Here is a 24,320-nt window from a genome sequence, read left to right as displayed (position 1 = left end):
TCAGATCCTGTTTTTTGCATGCTGATGCCCGATAATGTGCTAGAAATTGTGTACTTGCCAACAGAGACTCCAAAATATGTCTTTTAACAGCAGTGAAAGTTTTTCCTTTCTACTCTTTCTGTTTACTTCCTGTCCTTCTCAAAAGGAATTTCACTATTTCTTCCTATAGTCAGTACTTCTTTGTTTTATTTGAAGCATTTCAAATATCTTAAAAAGAAAAAAATCTTAAGATTCTACAGTTACTCCCATCCTGCAACTATTTCAATCCATCCTATACCAAAATTTCTTTTACATTTGACAGTTCCTTTGCAAACATAGACCTCTAACTCCATATTACATTAAGTTTCTGTCATTTGCCTAGTATATCAAAATGCTTCTAATTACAAAGAGGAACATCAATCATTCAAACAAAATTAAAGGACAAAACAGGAGTAACACTACGATGACACATTACTTACTTAAACTATTTTCATTTTGTTTTGTCATATCTTAACCAAGAGAACATTTATTCATAATGAGACTTTATCTTGTTTTCAACCTTACCCTTAACCCCAAATTCCCCTGTTTTGTGCCAAACTGTGGCCAGTTATCTATGATAAGAGGATGTCATTCCTGAAACACGTAACTGCTATACAAGCCAATAATGTGCAAGAACTGTCTTTTTTACTCTTTGTTGTAAAAGCAATTCCCTCATGCTTTTTAGATTAAACACAATATAGGCTTTTCTACATTTTTGGACAGAACCAAAACTCAAATTTTCCTAGTTAAAGTCAAAACAAACAATAAACCCAGCCTTCCCTCCTTGCATAGTACCAGGTATCGCTAAAGACTCAAAAGAGACAGAAGAAAACTGAGATCTTATTCTTACATTGCACCAGAGAATGAAGGGACAGAAAGTTGCCCAATAAATTTGTTATAAAAGTGGCTGTTACAAAGGTTTACAATAAGAAATTGAGGGACTTTATTTCTGGAAACATGCTAACAGAATAATTAAAAAATTGTTTTTATTAGACTTCCAGCTGTGTTTATATCAATTACTGATTCCTGCGTCAGTGCAAATAATTTCTTCAGTATGCTAGTAACACGGATTTACCTGACAAAGTATTTGACAAAAAAAATTCAACTCTCTGGATTTTGCAGTTTTTCTGTCTGAAAGCTCCTATTCATTGAAAATAAAATAAAGATCTCCAAGGAACAATGCTGGGACAGCTTGTAGCAACTACACTTCCAGCAGCTAGTGTAGCTTGTGAATAGTTTCTGTATGCAGTTCTGACGCTGCATCACCTTCTCTGAGACTTTGAATCCATGTAAAAAAAAACCCTAAAACCCACCACCTTAAGATAAAGGAAATGACCTTTTTCAGGAGCATAAAACACATATGCTGCTTAAGTAGAGAGATACTAGTTGATTAAAAGGACAAAGAGCAAAAGGTTCTTTTCAATCGTCAGACTGGGCTAATAACGACAGCAAGTCCCACTCAAATACTTTCCTCTCTGACAAGGGTTAGCAGCCTCATGGCAGAGGTTGTGAGTCTTGGGATTCGGCCACCTGCGGTCCATGGTCCCCACCGAACGCCTGTGTGTACCCAGCATGGCCATGCCAAGTCCCCTGCTTCCCACAGCAAGCCTGTTATCAGCATCCAATTCAGTTTACAGAGCCAGATTACGTATGTGCAAACCAGGTTAACATAGTTCTCAGAGTATGCAGGATCTACTGTGCCCCACACAGGGGGACGTTGCTATCAGCGTCTCTGAAAGCGCTGGTGCGCTTTGCTGAAAACCTCAGCCAATTGGTTTACCGCTGCAGCTGAATGAGCAGGGTTGTGGCAGAAACAAAAAATCTGACTACTACTTGCAGGTGATTTTATGTAAAGACAGACAAGCTGGTCTTCTGCAACAGGATTTGGCTGTAAATCATAAAGACTCCACAAAAACATTCATTTATGTCGCTTAAAATGAGCCAGCTTATGTGAATGGAATAAATCCAAGGATTGTGTATATTTAAAAGGGGATTAAAGTTTGCTGAAATAAAGTTGGCGAAGGTGCATATACAGTAATGGAAGCTAGAATTTAATTTAATCTCATTGATATGTCATGTTATGTTGTATTTTACCAAAAAGCACAAAGATCCATTGCAAAACATGGCAGTTTTCAATTTTCCTCCAATCAGAACATGCCATTTGGTGACTGCACCATAGAAAATTTTTCATAAAAATGTACTCATTTCCTGTGTTAGGAGCAATTTTACCCTTGGAGGTACATTTAGGATTCTCCAATAATTCAAAAGCAGCCAAATGTACTAGTCATTTTATCCTATCAAACAATAAAAGCACGTTTTGGTGAGTGCCTGTCTGCTAGGCTTCATCCCAGAGCAGGTGATGACAGATGAGTTAAGAAACTGTAACAGAAACGTGGACAGATCGTTAGCAGGAGACACAGAGATACCATTTCTCTGTTGTCAGGTGTATCAGACACATGGTGCCGAACATCCTTCTTGCTCTGTCTTGCACGATGGCTATGTCTGTTCAGAGGTGCCGGTGCTCTGGAGGGACAGTCATGCTCAAGCTAATTCCTGACTGAGTACAGGGCTGCAGCAGATTTCAGCAGAGGAAGGATATACACAAATGTGCCCACAGTTGTAATTAACTGTTTTGCAGATTACTTAATACTAATGACAGCAATTTTTAGAATTTAAATTACAGAAAACTCTTCCCAAAGCACAGGGAATATTAATTAATTAAATAGACTTCACATTATTCTAGTACTGTTATGCAGTAGATAACATTAGACCAGACCCGAGGCAAAAGGAAGTTGAACAGTTGGCCAGGATCACACAGACAGTTGGACCAGTAACACTGGCAATAGACCTTATGGATGAATTTCTGCATCCACTCTGTTAATAGCAACACTCCTATTGATTTGCATGAGCTGATTTTTTCCAGAGGGAAGTAGCAATACAGTTATACACAACTTCAGGCATCTAACTGATCGGAATTGTCCTATGGAGGCACTTATCCTTCCCATTTATTAAACAGGAGGTGAAAGCTCCTAAATGTTCTAGCTCCTACCAGGACACTCTAAATGCCTAGAACATCGTATGGTAAGTGGTATGAACTGCCTCCAAACCGGCCTGCTAAGTAGACACGTTCTAATAACAAAAAAATTGCCAGTGTTGTAATTACTGCATTAGAACAACGTCACAACATAAAAAAGCTTTTGTGTTCCCAAAGGTAAGTGCTGGCTTTTTAAAAAGACACAACTATCCCCTGCACAAACATTCATGAAGCGTTTGCTATGGATGCATATGAGAGGGACCAGGTATTTGCCTATAACATTTCTCACAAGTGCACTGCTTCATCAGTTAGAAGATAAAGAACGCATACAACTGCGTATAACTTCCAAGGCTTTTCTTCTAAAAGGTGGCCTTTATTGTCTATCAATAAACCAATCTGCTTTGCAGAGTTATTTCAGTTTATCTTTCACTTTTTACTTCAATTATCTTAGCATTTCTTTGCTTAACACTTCATGCTGGAAATCTACATTTGACATTAAGTTGCTGGCTCCGAGGTCACGAGTCCACAGCGGAAGACTTTGTTTCTCCATTCTTCCTCCTCCGTGCCTCCCACCTTGCAGACTTTTGCAAAAGGTCTGAACTGGGCTTGTTAAAAGAAAAAATGTCAAAGGTTATCATTCGCATGGTCTGTGCACTGTTACTGTTGTCAGTCCATTTGGCAATGTCTGGAAAACTAGGAATTGCAGAGTATAGTAACCGTGCATAGCTTCGCATCTAGGACAGACGGACACAACTCTGCTAGTGGTTCAGCAAAGACACTCTCTTCTTAAATTCTTTGTCTATTGTTTTGATCACAGATTACTGGTGATTCCCAGTACTATTATAATCGAAATTTAATTCAAATTTACCCTTTTGCCTGCTATTTTAGAATCATTTAATTTACACTGTAAAACACCGTACCATATTAAAAAAAAGGGTGAATTAGGCTCAAAAGGTATGACCATAACAAAGCAACCAACTGTGGCACAAAATGTCAGTCTACTTTTCTTTATGTATCCCAGCACAGGCATGAAGTTTCTCCTTAGACTCCACTTTGAATTCACAGCTCCATTCCTTGCTTTTTTAGAGCCAGCAGGGAACAGAGTGCTGCAGAGTCAGTGAGTAATGAGAAGCTCTGACAATGAAGAGTTTGAGCCTAGGAGAAGTAATGAGACGCCTCTCTGGCTTCTCTGAGCCCTTCCCTCTCCTCCTTTGTACATCTCCATCTCTGGAAATATAGAGACGTATTTCTCATCTTACACGTCTTTTGACTGAAAGCAAAGTTGGGTGGATCTCATTTTGTGCTAGGAAAAAGAAAAATAACCCCAACAACAATGATTTAGGCTGCAGAATCCAATATTTTTTCCAGCTACTTTCCCCATATCCCACGGAGATTTTCCAGGTCTCGCTCAAGGCTAGCGGAGTTCAGATACTAGGCAATTTGTTTGGGCTTAAAATATGAAACACTGAAAAATTCCTAATGCAATTTTAATTCTACATTTAAAAAACATTATTCACAGCTGCCAACTGGAAAAGGAAATAAGAACCATGTAGAAAGGCTGCAATGACCAGAGAATAAAAAGCCACAGTTATTTTACACTTTCTGCTAAAAAAAATACATTTTTATGCCCCTCTTCCTCAACTCTCTTTGTTTCCAAATCCCACCCCCAATATTTTCTCTAACTATAGCAATGCTCTCTGTATTAAGCAACGATAAAGGTAGAGGCATTGACCTTGAGTCTTATCATATTTAAACACGGTTGTGAGATTCCTGAGGATGCACACCTTTGCCTATCGCACACACTCTGCGCAGGGAGAGACATAGTGACACTTCTGCTTGCTGTTAGACTTGCTATTAATTTTAGCTGGTTTGCTTGTCTGCTTTCCTGGTGCTAAACGGAACGGCGCCCTGTGCTCAAACAACTTCCAAGCAGGGACTACAAGGTAAAAAGTTTCCAGACAAAACTAACCAATCCAGCTAATACAAGACTAGCTAAGCAAGTGAGAGCCAACATCTCGCTAGGACATGAAATCCACATAGGTTGAAGACTTGGCCACATACAATGTAACACATGGCTAGAATGTCTTTCCAAAGATGCATCTCCTTTTCAAATCGTTGCTCTCAGCTGCCCACTCAAGGTTCTGGTTTGTGTGGCTCACATTTGGAAATGCCATGTTATACACTTGTTTCTTGATAAACGTAATTCCCGCAGTGGAATTCCTGCAGTTCCTGAGGCTTAATGTATGCACTAGGCATACTCCAGGCAAGGAAACACTGTCCGCAGCCAACAGAGCAGGGAGAGAGTAAAAGAAACAAGTCCCCCATGAGATACTTTGTATTTGCTCATGTTTCTCAACAGGTTGAACCTGGAAGACGCTTACTGACAGTATTCAGAAAATACCAGCTTCATTTCATTTTTCAATCACAAAAAATCATGAGTCTAGCCAGCACAGGATATGGTTTGCTCCCTCTAACAAAGTAAGACCAATGCAATTTCATGTGACTAGTGTCGGGTAACCAGCTCCCCATAAAGGGTTCTTATAACAGCGAGACTCAAAGTCAACATTTCACTTGCTCCATGCACCATGTCTGTGGACTGCAGGGGTGGGTAGGACTTGGTATTAGCTCTTAGTGCCACGAGCATAGATCACCTGAAATCCCTAAGACTGGAATTTGAAAGGTGTTTTGATATATGTACAGCTCTGGTTGACATTTCAGTTCCTAGAGTGTTTACTGCTTTCAGGAGTCTTACACCAGCTTCTAACAATGATTTCAAAACAATATTTAAAATCATCCTTAAAACATGCATAGGAAGTAGCTTATTTATCTTCTCTGAAAGGTACATGCGGTTGTGCAGATTCTCACATTACTCTCTGAACTTGTGCCTGGCTACCGGTTGCCTTATGGCAACTTAAATCTCACCAATCATAGGAACAGAGATATTCCCATCTCTTCATCATTCCCAGAATTAGAAATGCTCTGCTTACAACAAGAATAATCACCAGTTTTATTAAACACTTTGATTAAACAATTATATTCAAAGGCTATAAAACATTAAGGTTAAAATAAAACATTAAAACATCTCTTCTAATGCAGCCAACGGTGATACTTTGTCTAATCTAAATGGATGATATTTAGCTTTGTTAGTCTTTTATTCCCTTGCAAACCACCTAACTCTCAGCTTCTGTAGGAAGAATATCTCCACTGGGCCTAGAAATGGCCTGAAATGGAAAAAAGCAGCTAGTTTTGATTTCTCTTTATCTTTCACTGATATCTTATTTCACTGTATTAGGTGTTATTATCAAAATTTTGGAGCCAGGAAGAGCGAAGGATATTCTCTAAAATCTAAAAACAAATTAATGGTATCCCTCCCTCCAAAAGGTCTGCTTCCCCAGAGGACTTTCCTTGACAGTGTGTGGATCTTCAGTTACATACAAAGAGTGGTGCATATGACCTGATCATTGCTCTTAAAACTGCAGTGTTTCATTTAGTTTCTTTCAGCTTAGAAACTAGTGGACATGAAGGCTGTTTATGAATGCAGGGGCAAGCTCTATTGTTGACCAAACAATTGGCAGAACAAGGAGCCGTTGCATAACAATCTGCCATGGCAGAAAGAGAGCAACAGTTTGGGTATCTTCATAAAAAGAGGAGAGATGTTCTCCAGTTTTTCTTCATATTATTGGTTCATTAACTGCTGTAATTGTAAAAAACCTGTGATTTTGAAGTGCAGCATAACGTATCTCTTGACTAAGCTGACTAGACCTTGACAACTGACTAGACCAAAAAACGAGTATTCAAGGCTTTTTGAGAGTACCAGGTAATAAGCTCCTGTGTAAAGATGCCTGCTGGCTGACAATAAAACAATAACTAAAAAAATCAACAAGAAAAAACTCTTGCCCATTATTCTGTTGCCCTTATTCTGTTGACAGGCATTTAATGAATGCTGCTTACCTGCCAGAAAATGAAACAAATAAACTGCTTTTGCTTTGGCAAATCACTGGCTAGCTCAAGTGCTTTTCATGAATTAATCTTTCTTTTTACTAATGCAAGACAGAAAAGATGGAGATTTTGTGACCAATAACGACATGTGTGAACTCCCTCTGTGTGTGTTCTGCAAGGGAGAGATGCTGCGAGTGACTATAGTGAGGCTCGGTGTTGCCATGCAGCCCAGCAAAACAACCCACTGAAAAGGCACGCTGACCCACTTTCAACTACCAGCCTTTGCTGACCCTTTGTGGAGTGAGAGGTTCTTCCAAGTTTTTGTTGTTTTCACCCTTTCAGCTCTCATTTCTAAAGGAGCAAGCTTGTCTCTCTCTCTCTACTCATTTTGTTCTTCCTTCCCAAGCATGCACAGGAGAAAGGGAGATTGTTTCTTGTGACTCTCTTTGCTTTGGTTAATTTTAAAGACAATCTTCCCCCCCTCTTCCCTTGTTAAGGACATGCCTTGGAAGAAATATGGATCTTGCCATCAAGAAAATTATGATACAATTCCTTAAGGAACTCAGTGTGATCAGAGTAATTCATCTATGAAAAACTGTACTTTAATTGTTACTCTTGGCAACAATGAAGGATAATAGTGTAACATTATACTAAATATTGCCACGTGCAATAGTAAAATACTGTTTCAGTTTTGCCAGCAGCGGTGCGCAAACCCCCTTTTGAGTTCAGGTTTGAATGTTGTGATTTAATCTAAAACTTTTGCTTTTCCTTCTTCCAAAATCAACAGAGGTTTAAAGAGAGCTGGATTTTTATTGGAACCATTTGCTCAGCCTAAGTTGCCAAAATAATTTAGTTAAAACTAGTGCTTTTATTTGGGTTAAAGTTGATTCCTGAGCTGCAGAGAGGTCGAGGCACTTAGTTTGTCTTCCTCTTTTTCTCTCCATCATGGAGTCTACAGCAGAGCTCTGCCAGGTTGAGTTTTCTGACTCCCAGTCCCCCAGTTAAGCTTATCTATGCTCATGATTTTGCACAAGTGGAGGAGAAGCCTTTTTATTCCTCTTCCTTGCTACCTATCTGCTACAACAAATATTAAAACGTGTGGCTCCCAGGATTCAGATTAAGCTAGCTGCAGTGGCGAAACAGTGCAAGCCCTGCTGCCAGTGCTGCTACTGCTGGGGTATTAGTGTGACTTCTCCTCTGCCAATGAGTGACAGCTGCTATGAAACGCATCACAGGGTGTTTGCCTCTCTTGGGAACAAGTGGAAAAACACAAAAAGATAGAATTTTGACACTGAGCTGGGGAACCTCCCCCCCCAACTCTGTTTCATGCTACTTGAAGCTATTGTTTGAATTTCAGATAGCTCCAATAAAATGATAATATAATCACAATCTCCTGCCAAAACTTTTTAAATCCTGGGGTATCTTTCATAATAACAAATACTGTAATGTTACCATAATTAAGGAAGTATCTGTTTCTTACTCTATGTATTTTTGCATGTGGGCATGCACTTTTTGTAAATGAGACAAAAGCAGGCTCTTGAATGTTAAAACCTTCACATGGTGAGGGGTTTAGAGTTAAATACCCATTTCTAAATCTATCCTCTGTAGTTAGGGTCTGGTTTGGATCCAAAAATGAAAGGTTTTTTTGTTTGGTTTCTATTCAGTTGCAACAGAAATGTCATAGGTCAGAATGATATATTAAAGATGCTCTGTGGTAGCAGTGCCTTGATCTGGAATAGATTAAAGCTAGGTTTCAGTTTTAAAGTGAAACCAGGCAAAAGATTTGATGGTTCTTACATGTTATATTCTGCTCTCAAGAGATCCTAGCACAAAAGAGTTCAAATCAATATTTATGCTGATCTTAAAACAGTACTGCAGTCTTAGGCAGAAATCTCATGAAAAGAGAACCAGAAATAAGTCATTCTCCATTTTTTTATATGCAATCCAGACTGAAGGCAGTAAGAGTTTAGTGAATGGGAATCAGAAGCCAACCTCTGCTGAAATACAACATTGTATGAATTCAAGGTTCAGTTTCACCCATCTTGAATATGTGTGTTATCTACTGGTACGATTGTTTACTTCTACTTACCTTACAAAAGATACAGCCTAGTGAAGTAATTTTAGAAACCTGTATTACTGTTGATTGAAGAATATGATTTCCGCATTAAAATCCTGAAAACTCAACATTTTTTTTGGTCCTAAATCATAGAGCAATCTGATATATTAAAATACGTAGGGAGAGTCATATAAAGCAGAAATTTGAACACATTGTTTTGTCATTTTAAATGAAAATCGTCAAGAATCCTAAACGAGAACATAGGCTGAATCCAGTAACTGCTACAGCTTCAATTCTAGGCTATTCTATTAGTATGCTAGCTATGCAAGAAAAAATTTAAAAACATTTGATTTACTTAGTCTTCTGCCAGCAGTGCAGCGAGTAGGGACTACCAAGATCTGGCCTGTACATTTGGTAGCTGCCATTTTTGGTTTTAGTTATTTAAGAGCTTTTCTGTATTAAAGAGAGGACAGGCCCCTTTTATTACTGAAAGACTCAAAAGCTAAGCACAATATAGGGTCAAATAAACTACTTGAGATTATTTTCTCCTCAAAAATGACAAAAATAATTTTGCTTCTGATGGCAAAAAAAGAAACGAAGCTCACCCTTATAACCAGCTGCATTGGTTTTCCAGTCGTTAGCATTCAGATGTCCCGCACGTGAAGTCCTTACAATAATATGCTGTATGTCTCTCCAGGTCAGAAATGGACTATGGAAAAGGAGAAAGACAAAGTAACAAATCAGACATACTTTGTAAGAAGGGAGGGATAAAAGGTCATGTAGGCTAAAAAATATCCAAATCAAAACAATCCTAATTTCCCTTCCCTGTTCTCCTTTGCTCCACTCAAAATAATGTCCTAATTTTACAGATTTACTGTATACAGCTCTGAGGTTTTCCTTTAAGCAGATTATAAAGATAGATAAGCAGTATTCCACTGTATGAAACTTTTAACGCTTTGCTAAGCAAGGGAAGATAAAGGAGTACATTGCACCCAGAGGCAATTCGTATGACTATCAACCACTGCACCTGCTTACCTACCTTGACCAAAGGGAAAAGAAAGCAAAATGATGGCTCACTGAAAAGCTTTACTAAATCTTAGTAACTACACCCACAAGCTGGCAATTTCTTTAGAGTTTTAACTCCTATTTCATATGTCTCTGTTGTTATTCACTTGTCTATTACCGTGGGCCTTGGAATTCACTGTGGTTCCACTGGTATTTTTTAAGAAGCCCAAACTGCCAACACAAAATTTGAATAGTTACGCAGCAAGTGTTTGATAGCACAGAGGTAGGTTACTTTAATGGAGTCCTAATAACCTGTCCGCTGGGATAGTGAAAGAGGACGTTGTTTGCATTCTCACTATGAAATTATTACCCATTTATCTTGCAGTAATAGAGAAAATCTGTAGGGAGTGTAGTTTTCTTGTTGCTCTTGGATCCGCAGTCATACAGCCTAAGGAGAATTTATTTTCTTAAAAGACCATTTAAAGGAGCACGACCATAATAGGGGTCTTTCTACCTTCTCCTTCCTCAGTTTTTCTGTCATCTGTAAGAAGAGGAATAGCATTCCATTTAAAAACTCAGTTAGTGGAGGGACTGATATGGGCGACTAAATAACAGTGAGGAAATAAGGACTGCAGTTCACACCACCAGTCACTCAGTATCAGGCTCCGAGTATTGTTATCGGCCCCTACCGGCCTCAACAGCACAACTCTGTTCATTTGTAATGATGAAGACAGACCAGAATGAAGTTTATCAGGCTCAGCGTTGGTTGCCTACACTGCCCAGCGCTGGGGAGTCACTGAAAACCTTGGAAAACCTGGTTCAAATTCTGAGCACATGCTCTGTGTCACGCAGAACATGAAGTCACTTCGGCTGGCAAACAGGCGACTTTTTCCAGGTGCTCGTGCTTAGGGCACAATGATGCATACTCAGGCCCTGCCACTCAGGCCTCCTACCACATCACCCTCCTCAGTTTCTCCAGCCTCCACTCGCAGGTGTAAACTGCCGCAGGAGTGTGGGGAAGGCCAACCCATGAATGATTTGAGCGGGTCACTTTCTGGGGCGAGAGGGACATCGCCATCACATAGAGTGACTCTACACTGTTACGCTGACACATGGTCTGGTTACTAGAAATTCCAATGTGAAATGTCTTTAGGAAGCAAACATGGGGCAACAAGAAACTTCCAGAAATAGCTGATACTTCAACACGCCCTCCTGTCAGTGGAAGATATAGAAAAATCTCACTCATTTCTCTGTTGGATGTGCACAGCTGCATGTTGTGTGGGTTGCCTCTCTGCCTTGCCAGTGTTTTACGTCTTCCAGAATCTGTTTTCTCAAAAGCATGCCTTTTTGGAAATACTTGAGTAATCAGTGCTGTATGGTGCATAACTATGGAAGTAGAATCTTACTTCTCCTGTGAGCTGAAATCAAGCTAGTGGGAAAAAAATCAGTGAATACATGTGATAGTATAAAGAAGTGAGTACCTCTCTTTCTGCCAAGCTGCATAAATTCAGGTTTTTAGATGATACATTTTACCTTTCACAAACTGGAACTTCAGGAGAAGACAGTAGGACACAGAAGTTATTGCAAACCTGCAACCAACCTGTTCCTACAAAAACTTGCTTCTTTCTTATCCTCAGTGCACTTATAGACATATATTGATGGGTATTAGCCAAAAGGAGTTTACCTTTCTGTGTGGAACTACAGCAAATGAAAACCAATTACGTTTTAGAACTATGATCCAAAATTCTATATACTGGAGAAAAACTTGGAACATAGAGGACATTCACTCATACAACTGATTTTTATGCATTTTACTTTTCAATAGCCACATAATCCATAACCTGGAAATCAAATAGAGTTGCCTAAAAATATCAGGCTTCTTTTATGCAACTAGGTTGTACAGGACAATCCAGAGTATGGTACCAAACTATTTTGCTACACACATTTTTCTTGCTTCCATTGCAGTAGTACCATTTTACTCCTGAAAACATCCTTTCCTTTACAGAACATTACCCCGGGGGTAGGGTCCATGCTATGCTGATGTAAACTAGCACCTTTCTAGCTACAGCTGGGACATCACCAGAAGCAGAGCTGGAATAATCTGAAGAAGGATAATGATTTTTAAGTGAATCTCTTATTTATTGCATATAGATTTTTTTGTAATTTCTTCTTAGCTGTATCACTTTGTAACATGTAATTTATCCTCTGTCTATGTATCCAAAGTTTGAGGGTACTCTCATGTTTAAATTATTATTTAAGGAGAGCTGAGAGAGCTGATGCCTACTGGCTCTGAACATTTATTAAAACCTTAATATGCTCCTAGATAAAGGTTTTTTTTTTTCTTTAAGGTGAAATCTCTCATACGAGACATTTTGGACTACAATGACAGTAACTGTTTATCCAGCTGAGCTGGTACAAACAACTGCAAAAAAGGGAAATGTCATGGAATGTAATGAACATTAAGGGCTTGTAAGATAGGGTATGCTTGGATAGTCACGTAACATGCTTCAAGAAAAAAAAATCAATAACATTTTATACCAGCTCAGGAATTTCATTGGGAGTCTCTGTAAAGTCTTAGAAAAACATGTTTCAGGCCTTCAAGAAGACCTGTAGGAATCCCAAGAGCTGCATTCTTTATAATCTGGAATCTAAACAATCTGTTATTCCATAAAGTAAGCTGTCCAAGCTCCTGTGAAAAATAAGGTACTACAATACTCCTCTCAACTTTAAAAGGAGCGATTCAAGATAGGGCACATTCAACTGATTATTTAAAGAGGAATGGAGGATAAAGTAGCCTCCACTTGATAATGCTAAACTGTCATAAGCTGGAATTAGTCACTCAGGCATAAAATGAGATTATGTATCAAAATCACAGTTTACTTTTACAAACAAAATCCACGGCAGATCTTGAAAAAGGAAACAATTGCTGTTTTATCTACTATCCTTATCTGATCATGAGAAATAATGCAAGAATTTCTGGAGCAGAAAACGTTTGATCAAAGGTCTGATTTCCAGGACAGAAAAAGGTATATAGTTAAATCAGTCTTCCTCTCACACAATCTCCACATCTGTCTGCTTACTGCAGAAGTCATGATATATATTCTGTTTATGTTTTCTTCTTAAGGAATGATAGTTTGGGCATATTTATATCGCAGAGATTTAATAGCATAAGAAAAATATTCAAAGCAATTTCTGGAGCCTGCCATCAGACTTTCACTATACTAAAAATTGAGCTATTGCCAGACTGAAATTTCCTCTCTACAGTAGACACCTCATTTGAAACAAAATAGGTCTGCAATTGTTTGCCCATAATTTTTTTCAGAAACTTTAGCAAAAAAAAAAAAAAAAAAAAGAGCTGGAAAGAAGTCAAAATAGCAGTTCATTTGGAAAAAAAAGAGTTTTTTTTTTTGTTTTGTTTTTTATACAAGACAGTCAAGCAGCCAGTTCTAAAGCATCTGGAAAAATCACAGAACTGGTCAAATATTTTTAAAATATGTCAAAATTGGAACCTAAATGAGTAAACAGTTGTTTGCTAGCCATGTAGGCCACAGATCCAGACAAGATGTCACTGGTGTTAATTGATTTACCACTTGATTAATCTCAGAAGAATTAATGGCCAAACATCTTGAAATGAACAAATGCATAAACAAGAACAGTACTAACTCTACTTGATAGTGGATTGATTTCAAAAACTGGGCAATTTCTTTCCAAGAAAAAAATTTTTCAATGTCTCATCTGGAATTGCCTTGGGGTTATATATACCAGACAATACTCAAAATCATACTAGAGCAAGCAGAAGTGAGAACAATTACATACAAAACTGTTTGTCTAACAGTTAAAAAGTAATGAATGTCATGTCTTCAGGAAACTATTTATACTCTGAGGTATAGCCTTCTCTTCTCCAGGCTTCTCAAAATGTTTGTGAAACACTGTGGTAAATGAGAAAAAATGAAACAGAACAAGTGCATTAAATTATATTACAGTAATAGTCATTTGAGATTTAACTGTATCTTTAAACAGGAACAAACATCATTGTTCAGGCTGCTTAGAAGTAGTATGTCATCATTTTTGGCCAAATCTGATTTCTTCCTTCCACAAGTAGTCTCCCTTGTGACAATGGGCCTAATCCTGGAAAAACTAAAGCATTCAGGCGCTATCATTTTGCATAATGATACAGTGCCAAAAATATCTGTTCAAAATAAATAATTGGTGCAAGAGGGACAATTAGTAAAAATATCATTGAATGCAATAATGATAGCAATGGGATCAAAATTTAGTTTTGCATTTTTAGCAAAATGATAGGATTAGCAAAATGAATAATAACGATTGCTACACTATCTTCATAACCAGCAATTTGAGTGTGACGAAGATGGTCCCTTTGAAAAAATGTTTCTTGCCAAAATAGCCAAGTCTACTGAGAACTGCTGGAAGAATACAAGAAACTTTTCTCCATATGATCACGAGAAAAACACAGTATCACAGGATAGATCAAGAAAAAGAGTTACCTTTCAATCTGGAAGTATCAAATGACTTTCTCTCGAAATATTAGCTACGACAGGACAGACATGGATAATTATTGCTATAAGCCATCTAAAAAGTAATCTCTGTGCCCTAGACATCTTGTAGTTGAGTAGGAGATAACACACAAAATGTTAATAGTTTTATAATTACAACTTGAGTTCTAACAACAGCGTTTTCACCGCTTTCTGCATGACGTCACCCTCAAGGGCCCTATGATAAACTTCTAAACAACGCATAACAAAGAGTATTCTGTTTTATTCACACATTCCCACCACTCAGCCAACATGTTCCATGTTATCTATAGCCCTATTACCTGCCCTAGTGGCCGATATTTATAGCCCCACGGACAGGAATATTGTCTATGTTAATGGGAGTCATCCTTCTTTCCGAGGTTGCACGGAGTCAGTGTGAAGATGCTTGTTGCAGCACAGGATTTTAAGAGGGATGAGACATGAAGAGAGCTTCTCATTGCTATGCCTATCACATGCTGTTTAACTGGCCTATACTATGGCTGTTTTTTTCCTGAAAATTGGGAGATATAAAAATGTAGGCCGGCGTTTAACAACCCAGTCATGCACACGTATGGACACACACAACACATGTTTTTGACATGCCTGAAACCCTTATAGGCTCTGAGCATCATGTCACTCTGCAAATAACCTTGTTAACTCCCTGCTAGAAAAGTAAAGAAAATCATGTGTTTGCTGATCAGCATTTAGCTCTTTCACTGTACATGTACATTTTTTGTCTCTGCTCTAGTGGTCTTTTACCTGGTAAAGCACTGCTCATCCAATTAATATATCAAACAAAACCTTCCCTTACTTGGTCACTTCAGAGTTAGCTCTCCATTCTATGCCTACAGTTATTTTTTGGGTTCCGGGTGGCATATCAGAAATCTCCCACTTCTGCTACTAATTTCTGATTCCCATTCAATTTCACTGAACGAGAGCCATTTGAAAGAAAGCCAGGACAAACTCAAGTCTGGCTAAAGATAAGACTCGCTCAAAAAAATTAATGGCAGTTGAAAATACCATAAGGCAAAGGTCAATTATTAGTAGTATTGAGGGCATACATAATAGACCTCTGTCTAAAGAGATATGCAATTAATGAAATTTGGGGAAAATATCCTTCTGCGATCAAAACTGCTCTCAGTGGCCTTTTACACTAATTGTCATATTTCTCTTCTTTTTCTATCAATATCTTAATTTAGGTCTTGGATGAAGAAGAACAATGTTATGGCTCCAGAAACAAAATGCTGACTAAAACTCATTAAGAGTGCATAACTCAAAGCAATTACATTCTGAAATGCCCTGACATTCACCAAGGATCACTGCGGCAAGACACACTAGATCTGTTCACTCCAACAGTCACTAACAAACTTTAACTTCAGTATGTCATTAATATCTTAAACATACACACTTTAAACACCTAAAACTCACACGTTCTAAAACTTTTGAAGTTTTTGATCTAAAGCAGTATCTTAAAAAAATTCTTTTCAAGGTACTAACGTTTGCCTTCACAACATCATCCTCATCAGTTTACATCTGTCTCTACTTTATACCATTCAGTTGATGTTAGTCCAACATCTCTGTAGTTTCTGCAGTGCATCCTAGTCTTTTCATGTGTTAGTGTTTAAAGGCTTTTGGATTGGCTACAATCATCTTTCAGATTATCTTCTTATTGATTTTTAGGACAAAATACAGACTATTCGTGTGCAAGTTTAGAAGTCTACCAAATGCAAGCAATGAGCTCAGTGACTGTCCCATCTGTCCTACTGCATTTTTTTTTACGGTATTGTACAGAGGCTGACACAACTCTTTCTGGAAACAAACAACAAAAAAAAGTGGAGAACGGAGATGGAGGCAATGACTGACCGCTCTTCTAAAAAACCTCCTCAAAAAGCTATTCTGAAGGCTCTGGAAAGGGAGAAACAGAGGCCTATTGGCACACACAAGAACGACAAGGATCCACATACAAGAAAAAGGATGTGAAAGACATGAGATGAGACCGAGGTGAAGATGGAAAGGAAACAATCTCAGGCCATCTCAGTGGAACAAACATGGACCTGGTGTCTTTCACGATCAAACCAACTGTTTAATATGATAATTAAATTACACTATCTTAATCATTTCTGGCCAAAGATGGATCCCCAAACCTTTCACAGTTAATTTCATTTGCCAAGTTATTCCTTTCAGAAAAAGAATATAGAAATGCTTCTTGACAACACTTTACTGTTGCTTAGACAGGCCCCTATTTTTGTACAGAAAATCTTTTTTGGTTTTTGAGCCAAAGCGCTTTAAATTTTTACTTAAAAATAGGAAAGTATGCCTTAATTTTAACTAAAAATAAATTGCTTTGCTTCCTTGCACTATGTTTTCATCCATTATCTTAAACTAAATGGAGTAGAGCAATAAGTGGCAGCATTGGTCAATATCATTTTTTTCCTTTCAGAAATCAGCACTTGCTGCAGTGTATCCATATGGACTGATGGTCTCTTGCTCTGGGCCAGGTAAAACCTTATAGGTGCTTGACATATTCTAGCTCTGCTCACAGATGTAACAGATTCTGTGCTAGTATCCTGACCAAATTCCAAAATTGATATTTAATGACTTCATCTAACTTCCCAAAGCAGTAGTAGCCTCTGCCTTTATGTTTCCATACATGTTGAATTTCTGAAAAGTGGCCAATTATGCTCCTGAAAGAGCAAGTGTGTTATTTTTAGCTATGACAGTGACTCACAGAATAGAGTTGGAAAGCAGACATGCCAAAGAAGCTTTGCTAAAAATATATTAATAATTTATAATTATTCACGCATATGTAATCAATAGCCCTCTGCTGCAAAAGTAAGCATGTGCATCCAGTTGTTAACGCCTTCACTTTACCCATTTTAAGGAAGATGGGTGGTCTTTTAGCTCCCTTTTCAGGGAACATGACTCTGAAGAGCACCCTCAAGGGAATCCAGAAAGTGCAGTTGTGCTATCATGTGATAGATATATAGACTAACAGCAGGATAATCAGCCATGTATTTTTGTACCTATATTAGATCTGCAGTGCACACAGTCATGGCATACTCCAGAGCCTGCAGAGTATCATGCTTTTCCCAGACACAGAGAACAGCAAGCATCAATAAGAAAACAATGAGCGGCCCATCGGCATGTTGATAATGATGACCTTCTGAGGAGAAATCCCTTAAGAGAGAGAGGTATCTGCATCATGTTCCTGACCACACGTTCTCCAGAGGAAGAATGAAATGGAACTACTCAAAAGCAGTGAATAGAGCCTGGTGAGGGACAATGATGTGGAAGCAACAGCGACAAAACCCTGGATGAGCTGCTGGTTTCAGAATCGATGTGACTTCACATCTGGGGAAGCCTTCCATTACCTTAGGGTAGGTAATAGAGGTGACTATGATGAGCATGGTACCCAGGCTGTTGATTTCACCTGTCTGGCAATTCCAATATTGCTGTACTCCTTTTAATATCATAGATCTACAACACTGTATTGCAAGCGGTCTCAAAGAAAGCCTGCAGGGAGACTGCAATCCAGCAATTCTGCTTCTCTTACACTTTTCTCTTTTTTTTCTTGCTGCAAGAACACAGAGAGGGCAAAATAGACAGGCTCCCTGCTCTGTAGGTCAGTGCATGAAATGGCCAGCAGCACCCAGAAGAGCAACTTTAGAGAAAACCCTAATCAGCCTCAAAAGGTGAGCATGAGGAACACATATCGAACCAAGAAACTACAGGGAATAGAACTGCCAACCTCTTAAAACTCTCAAAGGAGCACATGCCAACTGAGTTTTTTCAAAAGCTTATAAAAGTAAAAGGTATTGCCCTGGCACCGGAACAACGGCTGTCCACTTGTTCTATTTCTAGCCGTTGCTGCAAAGCGCAGACACACTAAATCTCAGTGAAAAAGTTAAAAATGTACAGTGGAACATCTTTTTTTAACCTAGATTCAGTTTAAGAAATGGCTGGACGGAATCTTCCTAAAACCTTTTTTAAAGCAAGTTACTTGGAAAATTTCAGACCAAATTCTTTGGCAAGGTTATATGTAACTGAAAATAGGACCTTAAAATGGGCAACACTGGGCAACCTTAACTCAGGGAAGTACTTGCAAATCAATCGATATAATAACTGAAATTGCCTAAGTGGCACAGGTGGCTAAAGCTCGAGAGAAACACAGGTTCTAAATTAAGCATTTATTTATGTTTACACTTTTCAAATACCTCATCCTGAAGAGCATTATTTTAAAACTACTCCAAACATGAAAAGTTTCACAAATAGATTTCTAACTAAGAGACTTTACATTTCTAATAGTCCATCAACTGAGCAAAGACGTAGCTAATGCAGATGGATATAAACTGATAACCCCTCATCTTCTTGTACACTGGGAATTATATTCGCAGACAAAGAGGCTCCTCATAACTGGGAAAAAATCTTCTCCTAACTTTGAAGACACAAGAAGTATGCTCTCTGTACCCAAAACTGCACCTACCCAGCCAGTATACTGCTTTTCTCCCGTTGGTGGAGTCTCTATAAGAAAATCAATCAACATGGGAAGTGCTGCAAGTATCTGGTCAACTCACAGAAATCTGTGGTCTCTTCCTCTGACACCCCTGACCCCTTGCAATTTGAACTCAGTTTGCCTTTCATCTCAGTGATTATATCCAATTTTACTGCCTTTTAAAAAAATGAGGCACACTGTCCCTTCTCTGAATGGATCAGTGTGATAAGAATTCACTGAAATTCTTTTATCTGTTCCCAGCACTACCCTGTTCCAGCCTTGCCTTCGTACGGGAAAAGACAAGTGAAGTATTTAGCTCATCTGAACAGAATCACGGGAGAAAACAGAAGACGGAGCCATGCCACAGAGAAAAAGCAGAAAAAAAGCAGATTAATACTTCCACTTCAGGTGCTATTTCTAACTCTTGTACCTGCAGTTTTATCACATCATGGATTGGAAAATATGCAATGGCTTATCAATAGCGGAACACACAGTTCACTTGCAGACGTATAATTTATTCTTTTGGCAACACTGAGGCAACATGAGACTTTTTTTGTTTGGCTTCTTCATAGGAACATGGCATAACAGCCACTGGAAGGGATGCGTCATACCGACTGTCTCTCCTGACTCTGACCCATCCAAATCCTGAATCCAAATTTTTTTATCAACGAGAGAATTTATTTTGATATCAACCGCAGATGGTACTATGCAACGCAATAGTTTAGGTATTATTCCTATGTTTAGGAATAATATTGTTACCTATACTGACTAAATACTTTACACTCATAACTACTGGCTTACAACTAGCAAAATTCAGCATTGCATAATGAACATGGAAAAGGTGCAACACACAAACAAGTGTTTACTCAGAGCACCTAAGCAGGATTCTAGATTCACCGGGAACTGATCAGATAAAACAAGTGACTACCTGAATACCACAAAAACCCAAAGAATACGAAGATGATGAGTTGGCTTTCTTAGTGTGAGACCGACGGTTCATATCTACATTTCTGCACTATGCCCCAAAAGGATTATAAATAAGCATTTTAAAACTCAGTTGTACTTTGGTTCCTGAAGAAAAACATGCCATTTCATATTCCAATAAGTACTGAAAATGTCACTCATAAGAAAAGTGTGTTCACGTTTAGATTAAAATAGGGTAGTAAGTAGACCACCTTCCCAAAACTCTTTGTCTCTGGATTTCAGGAGCAGATTCCGGTTGGAAAAGCCAACTAAGTGGAAGATTCAAATCAGTAAGCAGGTAAGAGCACTGGGTCCTCTATCAGCTATTTGCCAATCCTACCAAATGGGGTTTATCAAAGCAAGACAGTGGCAGGTTGGAGTGGAAATCTGTTTTGCTCATTTTCCATTGGTTTAATGTGTCTTTGCTTATGAGTTAAAGCAACCTCTTGGCTGTTGAAGCTCATACCCACGCCAGGCGAGCACGCCCTATGCACCTGATGTCTAGGTGAAAATTGGCTTCTAGGGAAAATTGACCTCTTGAGTTCAAAACCCTTCCACTAAATAAGTTATGGCATTTATTTTTCCAGCTTGCAGTGGAATAAGACTATACATTATTCTGGAAATATTCTAAAAGTATTCAGAACTAAGTGCTCCAATTTGTGAGCAGCTTGCTGCATGAAAAGCATAATTAACCTTGCAAAACACCTTTCCAACTACTCTTAAAAAAATCTCATATAAACAGTAGCGGTATTAGCACAGATGTTAATACAGAATTTAAGGAGGAATCTATGCAAATGCAGACTATCTGAATGCAAACTAGTTCCCTTATGCTGAGCCATAATATTGTATATCCTCTATATGCCATATATTTTTAAAAGTATCAGAGAAAATATTTCAGAGGGCTTTAAAATTTTTCCTTTTTTTTTTTATAATTCCTAGCTTTTGTTTAGTATCAGCTAACTCCGCAGGTATCACAGAAGAAAATTATAACTCAACACTTCAAATAAATAAATAAATAAATAAATAAATAAATAAATAAATAAATAAGCAATGCAATTCAGAACCTACTTAAAATCAACTAAATAGATTTCACACAAATAAATCCATGACCTTAAAAATGAATATATTACTAAATGATCTCCTTGCCATACTAAAGACCTTATTCCATAATCTATCACTTAACCAGACCAAATGTTCCCATGACTGTAAGTATGAAACCAGACTAATTTACAGTTGGAAAATCCAACAGCAGGGAAAAACTGGAAATATTTCTCCCCTTAGATGTTTTGGTTTTTTGTTCTTTTTATTTGTTTGCTTGTTTTTTGCATTTCCTGATGGTTGCTTTATTCAGAAGATTAGTTGTAAGTACTCATAGGCAAGGAAAGTTAGTGAATGGAATGCAAATGAGGTGGCGAAATGCATGAGAAGAATGTTTATGGCATCATTAATATCATTTGTATCTATTCAGATATAAAGCCTAAGACAATTTCGGGAATAAGAGTGAGAATCCTCCATTTACTGAAATTAAATAGAATCTGAAAAATAGGCAGAATTGATGCATTTTCACCCAGAATCTATTGTTAGTACCATGGAACAGAGAACTTCCAATACAAAAAGTGATGAGTATATATATATATATGTATGTTTGTGTGTGTGTGTATATATATATATATTTAAATATATAGATAGATAGATACACACATATATTCACATACTGGCACATTTTGCCTCCATTACTGCATGTGAAACTTTAATACAGTCTTTTCTTTGTTCCTAAGATATCTGTTATCATAGCAACTATTAATCTGAGGGAAAAAAAAACCCTAATCCACAGGCAGTATGCTGGTTTTCCAATAACACATTCACCAAAGTATACCTAGAACAAAGGCTGTGTAAAGCGTAAGCTTCTCAGTGTGTATTAAGGTATCACAGTCAGCAGTAGCTTGGCTGTAGGTATTGTGTGCAATAATTCTTTGAAATTTTCAGTTATAACAATGATTTGTTAGAAAATGCTCACAAAATGGCATATAGAGATACAAACTGCAGATTACAAACAATGTCAATTCATTAAAAAGTAATTTTAAAAACTTTCAGCAGAATGAAGTTTTGGTGCATGCAATTTTATCTTTAGAAGCAGATTGTTTAGAATGAACTTAAGTATTTTATAACTGAGATTGAGAAGAGATTGACAAGAATGTTTTTTTGAAATAATAGCATTACATTAACTTTTCAAATAGTTTTGTTTCTAACCATTGCATTAAGAATGTCTAATTATAATGACACAAGTGCTCCACTACTTAAGATTACATCAGCTTTTCAATTACAATCTCCTATTTTCATGACTCTAACTCAGCAGAAAAAATATATTTTGCATGGAATATAGGCCCATGGTTTCTTCAAAAAAGCAACAATAAAATGGAAACATAAACCTGCAACTATGAATAACATACAGTTTGAAATGACTATTGTGCACAAAATTTTTACTTTGTTCAAAGAAACTGAGCGCCTTCATAGGAAACTGATTGTCCTCAGAATTTAATAGAATCAATCTCTTAGCATTTAGAAACATCTGAATTCAAGCAGGATTTGAGGTGAAGCACTACACATTAGAGCTGCATGTATCATCTAACACAGCATACAGTAATGCAAAACCTTTCGAAACATAAATTACTTGATAAATCTCCAATATTTCTGCTGTTCCATAAATATGTTATAGATACATATCAGACACACAGAGGAAAATCCTGCAGTTGAAAAAATGCTTACAAAATGGAAATTTTCTGAGCTAAAGGTAAAAGGACTAAGGAGCTACGTTTATCTGTTGTTTTTAAAGCTGTGGAACTTAAGCCATTAGAAGAGAGAGACTTCTTGCTTCAACACATAGAAGCTGTACATTTTTATTTTTCATATTGTATTAATTTGTGTTCATACTAGCCTAGCGCTGTCCCAGTACTTTTTTTACATTCAAGAACAGATGCTGCAAAAAGGAGCCTGATGAATGCAAGAAACAACCTACAGTAGCCTGCAGAGTATAGCAGATCCTGGGCAGCACTCTGAGGGTACCTTAAGCCACTGGGAGGATACTTTAAGCCATTTAGTGGATACTGCCTGTGCTCTCCACCATTCAAGTTATTTCAACATGCTGAGTACTCTGCCATCATCTCCATGGTGTCAGCTTTCCTGCATGTAAGGTGAGCGCACTGATCTTTCCTGATTTTAGAAGAGCACTGTGAATTTCTAATACGCAGAGCATCTAAAGCACTTTGAGATCCCTGGGTAAAAGATGCCAGATAAGTGAGAAGAATCCATCTATGTGATTCATTTTTTTTCTTTTTCCAGAGTATAGCTCAGATCTTACTTTGCTTCCAGTGCCAGTGCAATGATGCCTGCAGCCATAGGTGCAGAGGCTGAGGTTCCCGTATGGCTGTCTGTGCAACGCTGCCTCAGGTCTGTGGTGATCTGGAAGAAATTGAATGTGTGAAATTTAGAATACAGCTTCAGAAATCAGAACAGGTTTCATTTGCTTGAATGAGTCCCATGTAAGGAGAGGGCATTTTCTTCTTTCATCACAAGGAAGGAAAAAAAAGGCTTCTGAGTACATGATTTTAGATGTTCATATTCTACTCAGAGCTTGAAGACCTTTGTGAACTTGGAGAAGTGTTCTCTGTATTGCACTGAAAATGTAAGTTAGTCTCAATTTTTTTCATGGCATGACCAACAAAAGACGTGTAAACTAGAAAAACATACGCAGGGTTTTATAAAAGAATGGTTAGAAACCTGCTCCTCTATTACTTCGCACTTATAGAGCACTTCCCATCCAAGAATCTCAAAGTGCTTTATACATTGGAATAAACTAAACCTCACAGTGTGCCCATCACACAGACTGGTTATGCCCATTTTTAAGACTGTAAATCAGAGGTATAGAGGGGTTAATAGAGTTGCCTGAAGTCACAGTGAAAGTACGTGATAGAATAGAATACAGTTATTATGCTCACGTTAAGTGCTGTATTTAAACCACAGTTCCTTCCTTCCTTATTCAATAATTCACATGAAATTAAGCAACAATTCATCTGAAAATCCTGATGTAACCACAAATTTGGCTTAGAGATCTCCAGCAAATGAGTTATTTGCAGGTTTAAGTTGTTATACATTGCTTAATAATATGCTACTACATATTTTAACATATGGTCTTAGTAGCTCCATGAAGCCATAATGTGCAGTATCAACGAAAAAGACACAGTTCTGTACTTAGTGTTAGAATGTTCCTACCTCATAATGAAT

The 24,320-nt window shown here is 37.8% G+C and overlaps 1 protein-coding gene across 1 annotated transcript in view; it reads right to left on the bottom strand.

The window, feature by feature from the left end:
• The window catches only part of PCSK5 (proprotein convertase subtilisin/kexin type 5), a 250,946-nt gene that overhangs the window by 99,823 nt on the left and 126,803 nt on the right, over nt 1-24,320 (bottom strand). The window contains exons 9-10 of the mRNA XM_068927337.1: nt 23,398-23,498; nt 9,653-9,756 (exon numbers count right to left, since the gene is read on the bottom strand). Coding sequence (XP_068783438.1) covers nt 9,653-9,756; nt 23,398-23,498 — 205 coding nt within the window. The remainder of the gene's footprint in view (nt 1-9,652; nt 9,757-23,397; nt 23,499-24,320) is intronic.

This window comes from Struthio camelus, chromosome Z, assembly GCF_040807025.1.
Source record: "Struthio camelus isolate bStrCam1 chromosome Z, bStrCam1.hap1, whole genome shotgun sequence".
NCBI classification, from domain to species: Eukaryota; Metazoa; Chordata; class Aves; order Struthioniformes; family Struthionidae; genus Struthio; species Struthio camelus.
The sequence above is the reverse complement of the archived record's forward strand: the minus strand, read 5'-3'. Positions and strand labels throughout refer to the sequence as shown.